At 43.4% G+C, this 7885-nt stretch overlaps 1 protein-coding gene across 2 annotated transcripts in view; it reads left to right on the top strand.

Annotated features, from left to right (window-relative positions):
• abhd12 (abhydrolase domain containing 12, lysophospholipase) overlaps positions 1 to 6865 on the top strand; it is a 12008-nt gene extending 5143 nt beyond the window's left edge. For both annotated transcript variants that reach the window (XM_051395808.1, XM_051395809.1), the window contains exons 3-14: positions 1689 to 1810; positions 2369 to 2474; positions 3190 to 3309; positions 3394 to 3424; positions 3987 to 4032; positions 4134 to 4266; positions 4444 to 4481; positions 4811 to 4890; positions 5384 to 5466; positions 5748 to 5826; positions 5928 to 6055; positions 6217 to 6865. In XM_051395808.1, coding sequence (XP_051251768.1) covers positions 1689 to 1810; positions 2369 to 2474; positions 3190 to 3309; positions 3394 to 3424; positions 3987 to 4032; positions 4134 to 4266; positions 4444 to 4481; positions 4811 to 4890; positions 5384 to 5466; positions 5748 to 5826; positions 5928 to 6055; positions 6217 to 6262 — 1012 coding nt within the window. In that variant the 3' untranslated portion in view covers positions 6263 to 6865. The remainder of the gene's footprint in view (positions 1 to 1688; positions 1811 to 2368; positions 2475 to 3189; positions 3310 to 3393; positions 3425 to 3986; positions 4033 to 4133; positions 4267 to 4443; positions 4482 to 4810; positions 4891 to 5383; positions 5467 to 5747; positions 5827 to 5927; positions 6056 to 6216) is intronic.
• Positions 6866 to 7885: the final 1020 nt, after the last annotated feature.

The raw sequence follows: 7885 nt of genomic DNA, 5'->3' as shown, positions 1-7885 counted from the left end.
CAAAAAGCAAAATAAAAATGTATAAATAAGCGGTATAATTGTAGTGCAAAGTGAAAATATAAGGTGCAGTGAACAGATAGAAACATATAAGGTGCTTGGAGACTGTATTGTTAGCTGTTATTGTACAGTGTGATGGCAGGAAAGGTTTCCTGTGTGTGTCCCTTCCACAGCGGAGCAGCCTGTGAGAGAAGGTGCTCCACTGTCTGACCGCTGTGTGATGGAGAGGGTGCTGATCATTGTCTATGATGGATGACAGTTTATTCAGCGCTCTCCTCTCCACCACGGACGAGAGTACAGAGCCAGCCTTCTTGATGATTTTATCTGTTGGTGTCGCTGGTTCTGATGCTGCTGACCCAACACACAGCAGCAAACAAAATGACGCTGGCAACAACCGACTGGTAGAAGATCTCCAACATCTTGCTGCACACGTAGAAGGATCTCAGCTTCCTCAGGAAATAGTATCTATAATATCTGAATATATAAATAAAGAGATAAATAAAAATAAATATATTATATTCTAATATCTAAATATACAGAATATATAAAAGCAGTTTATCCTCTCTGACTTCACCTCTGTGTGACCTTCAGGTTGTCTGTACCCGTCCTCTATCTGTCTGTACCCGTCTGTACCCGTCCTCTATCTGTCTGTACCCGTCCTCTATCTGTCTGTACCCGTCTGTACCCGTCCTCTATCTGTCTGTACCCGTCTGTACCCGTCCTCTATCTGTCTGTACCCGTCTGTACCCGTCCTCTATCTGTCTGTACCCGTCCTCTATCTGTCTGTACCCGTCTGTACCCGTCCTCTATCTGTCTGTACCCGTCCTCTATCTGTCTGTACCCGTCCTCTATCTGTCTGTACCCGTCTGTACTGTGTAGTAAACACAGTCTCAGTTAAACTGGGTCACAGTGATCGGGGCTGCAGGAGACTGGTGCTGGTCTGGTAGGTTGAAGTGGTTTCAGACTGCAGACGCAGCAGATCAATAATTGAGAGCAGCTGGATCCTGTGACAGCCGATCAGCTTACACAGCGCCAGCGCTCTGCTTCCTGTCTGGTGCTCTGATTGGCTGGCGCACGCACGCACGCACGCATGCACGCACGCATGCACGCCCGCCCGCGGGTGAACGCCATCCTCCTCACGGGAGCGAGGGCCGGTGCTCGGTCCTCTTCCACAGAGTCCGCCATGTTTGTACAGTAGCCCCGAACAGACAAACAAAACACCCGATCTTTGGCCGCCGTATTTTCTGCTTTGTGTTTGGAAGGCGAGAAGTGAGGGTGAAGTGAGGGTGAAGTGAGGGTGAAGTGAGGGTGAAGTGAGGGTGAAGTGAGGGTGAAGTGAGGGTGAAGCGAGGGTGAAGCGAGGGTGAAGCGAGGGTGAAGCGAGGGTGAAGCGAGGGTGAAGTGAGGGTGAAGCGAGGGTGAAGCGAGGGTGAAGTGAGGGTGAAGTGAGGGTGAAGCGAGGGTGAAGCGAGGGTGAAGCGAGGGAGTCACAACTTCACCACTAGATGCCAATAAACAAAAAGACCAGTAAGAGAATCGGAAGCGAATATAACGTAGTTCAGTTTGTAACCACAGAAGTCATTGGGCGACCCCCAGCTGGACTCAGCAGTCTCATAAGGTCACACAGACTCTGTGGGACTGCCGGTCCCGGGTCGTCCCCTCTGTGACCTGGATCTTGTGTCCCTCCTCAGGCTGGGTCTGGTGGGGAAGCTGAAGAGGGTCCTGCTGTGGCTGCTGGTCGTCTACGTCTCGATACCCGTCATCATCAAACTGTGTCCTTCAATACAGGCCAAACTCGTCTTCCTCAACTTCGGTGAGTGTTTCTGATCAGTAATCAATACTCTCATTTATCAGACTTTAGCAGTTAGCTAGTGTTCTATTGATCATACACTGTATCTTTATTGATTATTGATCAGTATACACTGTATCTTTATTGATCATTGATCAGTATACACTGTATCTTTATTGATTATTGATCAGTATACACTGTATCTTTATTGATTATTGATCAGTATACACTGTATCTTTATTGATGATATTGATCAGTATACACTGTATCTTTATGGATTATTGATCAGTATACACTGTATCTTTATTGATTATTGATCAGTATACACTGTATCTTTATTGATCATTGATCAGTATACACTGTATCTTTATTGATCATTGATCAGTATACACTGTATCTTTATGGATGAACAGACTGAGAGAATGAGTCTGTCAGGGGTTCAAAGGTCAGACAGACTAATGTTACTGCTGTGAGACCTGAAACCTGTCTGAGTAGGACAGGAAGTGGGCGGGGACACTCTGTGATTGACAGCTGCTGTAACAGGAGATGACCTGTCAGTGACCTCTGACCTCTGACCTGCAGTGAGGTTGCCGTACTTCATCGACCTGAAGAGACCTTTGGACCAGGGACTGAACCACACACACAACTTCTACCTGGAGCCTGAAACTGGACTGAAGATCGGAGTCTGGTAACACACACACACACACACACACACACACACACACACACACACACTGCAACACACACACACACACACACGCACACACACACACACACTGCCACACACACACACTGCCACACACACACACACACACGCAACACACACACACACACACACAAACACACGCTGTAACAGTGTATTGATCGGTATTGATCAACATTGATGGTATTGATCAGTATTGTAAGTAATTTCCCCACAGGGATTATTAAAGTATTTCTGATTCTGATCTGATTATTGATCAGTATTGATCGTATTGATCAGAATTGATCGTATTGAGGGTATTGATCAGTATTGATGGTACTGATCAGTATTGATCAGTATTGATCGTATTGAGGGTATTGATCAGTATTGATGGTACTGATCAGTATTGATGGTACTGATCAGTATTGATCGTATTGAGGGTATTGATCAGTATTGATGGTACTGATCAGTATTGATGGTACTGATCAGTATTGATGGTACTGATCAGTATTGATCGTATTGAGGGTATTGATCAGTATTGATGGTACTGATCAGTATTGATGGTACTGATCAGTATTGATGGTACTGATCAGTATTGATCGTATTGAGGGTATTGATCAGTATTGATGGTACTGATCAATATTGATCAGTATTGATCGTATTGAGGGTATTGATCAGTATTGATGGTACTGATCAGTATTGATCGTATTGGGTGTTTCAGGCACACAGTTCCTGCTCAGATGTGGAGAGAAGCTCAGGGGAAACAGGGCGACTGGTACGACTCCATGTTGACCTCCACTCACCCTCTCATCCTCTATCTCCATGGAAACGCAGGGACCAGGTGACAACACACACACACAGTCTGTGTGACCTTTGACCTCTAGTGTCACTGTGTTTGACCTTTGACCTGTTTGATTCTCTGCAGAGGAGGAGACCACAGAGTGCAGCTGTACAAGGTAAACAAATACTTTACTCGAGTACTGTGGTACATTTCAGTTACTTATTGACCTTAAACACAACATTCATCACCAATAAATATAGATTATTGATTAGGACACCAATATGTTATTGATTAGGACACCAATATGTAATTGATTAGGACACCAATATGTTATTGATTAGGACACCAATATGTTATTGATTAGGACACCAATATGTTATTGATTAGGACACCAGGACACCAATATGTTATTGATTAGGACACCAGCTGTGGTGGAAGAAGAACCTTTTGAGAAGTTGAGAGTAACAGCTTTAAGTTGGATCTCCCAGCTTCTCTCTAACATTACCATAATAATAATTAATAATAATAATTATAATAATAATAATAATAATTATAATTATATAATAATATCGTTAACTTTGTACCTTTCATACGTAAGTTATTATCATGGCTCACGTTAGCTTCCCCAGCTAACGTGAGCCATGATAATAACTTCCTTGTTGTCGTAGCAACATCAGAAACAGTGAGCGCTGCAGTTAGCTAGCGGTGGTGCTAATGTTCTGTCTGTCTTCCTTCAGGTCCTCAGTTCATTAGGCTACCATGTAGTGGCGTTTGATTACCGAGGTGAGACAAAGCTTCAGTCCATTTAATGAGCTTTAACTTTAATCTGTAATACAGTACAACAGAGTGTGTGTGTGTGTGTGTGTGTGTGTGTGTGTGTGTAGGCTGGGGGGATTCAGACGGCTCTCCCTCAGAGGGGGGGATGACATCAGACGCTCTCTTCATCTACGATTGGCTGAAACAGCGGCTGGACACCAAAACGCCGATTTACATCTGGGGACACTCTCTGGGGACGGGGTGAGCTATAATGGCTAACATTAGCTTCCCCAGCTAACTAACACACTCCTGCTTCTAAGTTGTTGTTGTTGTTATTGTTATTATTATTATTATTATTATTATTATTATTATTATTATTATTATTATTATTATTATTATTAAAGGATTCTAATTAAATGTGATTGTTTTGTTTTACAGAGTTGCCACCAACCTGGTCAGACGTCTGTGTGACAGAGGTAACAAACACACACACAGTAACACACACACACACACACACATACACAGTAACACACACACACATACACAGTAACACACACACACACACACATACACAGTAACACACACACACATACACAGTAACACACACACACATACACAGTAACACACACATACACACACAGTAACACACACACACACACACACACATACACAGTAACACACACACACACACACACATACACAGTAACACACACACACACACACACACACATACACAGTAACACACACACACACACACACACACAGTTTATTATAGTTATATTAATATTTGAGTCGTTGTTTACAGGAAGTCCTCCTGGCGCTCTGATCTTAGAGTCTCCGTTCACCAACATCAGAGAGGAGGCCAAGAGCCACCCCTTCTCCATGGTAACGCACACACACACACACCCTGTCTCCATGGTAACACACACACATACACACCCTGTCTCCATGGTAACACACACACACACACACCCTGTCTCCATGGTAACACACACACACACACACCCTGTCTCCATGGTAACACACACACACACACACACCCTGTCTCCATGGTAACACACACACATACACACCCTGTCTCCATGGTAACACACACACACACACACACCCTGTCTCCATGGTAACACACACACACACACACACCCTGTCTCCATGGTAACACACACACACACACACACCCTGTCTCCATGGTAACACACACACACACACACACACCCTGTCTCCATGGTAACACACACACACACACACACCCTGTCTCCATGGTAACGCACACACACACACACACCCTGTCTCCATGGTAATTGTGTGTGTGTGTGTGTGTGTGTGTGTGTGTGTGTGTGTGTGTGTGTGTGTGTGTGTGTGTGTGTGTGTGTTGCAGGTGTACAGGTACCTGCCTGGCTTCGATTGGATCTTCCTGGACGCCATCACAGCCAACAACATTCGCTTCGCCAGCGATGAGAAGTATGTGACCTCCAGCCTCACTTCCTGTTTCCAGCAGCCGTGACCTTTGACCTCTGATTGTAAACATGGTCTTTCCATCAGAACCTTTGTTCAGAACTTGTTGACGACCTTAAAACCCTGATTCAAAGTCCACGGCTGCTGACCTCTGACCCCGCTGGATGTCTGTATATCACAGTGAGTGGGTGACATCCAGTGGCTGTTGGAGGAACTGCAACTTCATACACAGAAAACAGAGCTGTAATGTACCTGATGTCCCTGAATGTAACACTCTGTCTGTTCAGTGTGAATCACATCTCCTGTCCCGTCCTCATCCTGCACGCCGAGGACGACAGCGTGGTTCCCTTCCACCTGGGCAAAAAGGTAGACCGCGTCCTCACAGAGCCTCGTTAGAGACTCATTAAACTGTGGCTAACCTCCTCCTCCTCCTCCTCCTCCTCCTCCTCCTCCTCCTCCTCCTGCAGCTCTACAACATGGCCTCCCAGTCAAAGAGCCTCAGTGGTCACAAGGTTCAGTTCGTTCCTTTCTCTTCCTCTCTGGCCTACAAGCACAAGTTCATCTACAGGAGCCCGGAGCTGCCAAACATCCTCAGGTACGAGCAGCAAAGCCTCGACCAGGGAGAAACACTATATTTATATTTATATTTATTTATTTATTTATATAGTAATATATATAATAAGTGTTTTGAGGCTGCTGTAGTCGACAGTAACGACTCTGTGTGTGTGTGTGTGTGTGTGTGTGTGTGTGTTGCAGTGATTTCTTCGGCTCAGCTCACCAACAGACGGATGATTCAGCCTGAAAACAACCTGTCTCTCTCTCTCTCTCACACACACACACACACACACACACACACACACACACACACACACACACACACACACACACACACACACTCTCTCACACTCTCTCTCACACACACACACACACACACACACACACACACACACACACACACACACACACACACACACACACACACACACACACTGTTTGTTCAATCGGACTGAACTTTTTCGCATGAACTGAACACATCATTCTTCCTCCCTCCCGCATTCCTCTCCTCACGCCAACACGGTGGCGCCGACGTGTTCGTAGGTACGGCAGCAAAAGAGGAAGAAGACGATCGAACCAAACTGGACTAAAACGGACGTTAAAGATTTCTGTTTTTATCTTTTTAACACTTTATCATGGCGGCCCGACGCACTGAGCCGTCGGCTAGGTTCTTTAATCAGTGTGATTTTAATCTTTGTTGGTTTCTGTTGTCGGTTTTACTCTGTTGGGTCCATCTGATCATGTCTGACTCTTCTGCCTGAAGCTTCTCAGTTTGTTATTAAAAATGTCTTCTCAGTTTGACAGCCTGTTATGACTTGAATCATCAATTAAATATTTCTTGTTTTATGAAGCTGTGGTTTCGTTTTTAAATAATGACCTCTGCAAAAGACTTTATTTTCGTCAACAGACACGAATGCTGTAGTTAAACGTTGGTTCTAAATGGACTACATTACCCAGCAGACACCTGTGATGTCACAAAGGCCTTGACGCATTCATGTCCCGTCAGATTTTCTGTAATATTCAGTTTCAGACTTAGCTGACAACAAGTTATTAATTTAACACATTTCCCCAGAAAACAAAAAACGAGCTTTAAACATCAGCTGAGGTCAGTTTAATACAATTAACTTTAAGTTTGACAGTATTTCTACATCAGTGGAACAGTTCTGACCTCCAGCTGCGAGTACTTAAAGTTTTATTGTAAGTCAACAGACAGAAACCTTTGACCCACATTTACTCTTTAACTGATTATTTAATAATTAAACTGTTAAATTTACTCTAATACTGTTTAGAGAACAGAAATGTAGAATAAATGTTGTTTATCAGTGTATAAGGTAAACTGTCCAAATACAGTTGTTATCAGTGTAAACAGCAATAATTACTGTAATCTCACAGATAATGACTTTTATTACACTTCTATAACTTTTAACATTCACATTAAAATAGTAACAATCCAATAATAACAGCACTCTGCTGTAAATGTAAGTCTGGTTATTGTATTATAGCAGAGTTCACCTGGATTCATAGATCATTGTTTTACACTGTAAATATCTTTAAACATTTAAGACAAAAAATTAATTAATTCAGATTTTATATAAAATTAAAGCTGAAAACTATATTTTAATGATAAAAAATTACTGTATTTTCATGAATTCAATTCAATTCAATTTTATTTGTATAGCGCCAATTCCTAACAGAAGTTATCTCAGGACACTTTTCAAATAGAGCAGGTCTAGACCGAACTCTTTAACATTAATAACAGAGACCCAACAGTACCACCATGAGCAAGACCTTGGAGACAAGGGCAAGGAAAAACTGCCTGTTAAAAGGCAGAAACCTAGGACAGATCCTCCGGCTCTAGGTGGGTGGTCGT

The sequence above is a fragment of the Dicentrarchus labrax genome, unplaced genomic scaffold, assembly GCF_905237075.1.
Source record: "Dicentrarchus labrax unplaced genomic scaffold, dlabrax2021, whole genome shotgun sequence".
Lineage (NCBI taxonomy): Eukaryota > Metazoa > Chordata > Actinopteri > Moronidae > Dicentrarchus > Dicentrarchus labrax.
This window is presented reverse-complemented; position numbering and strand designations above follow the sequence as displayed.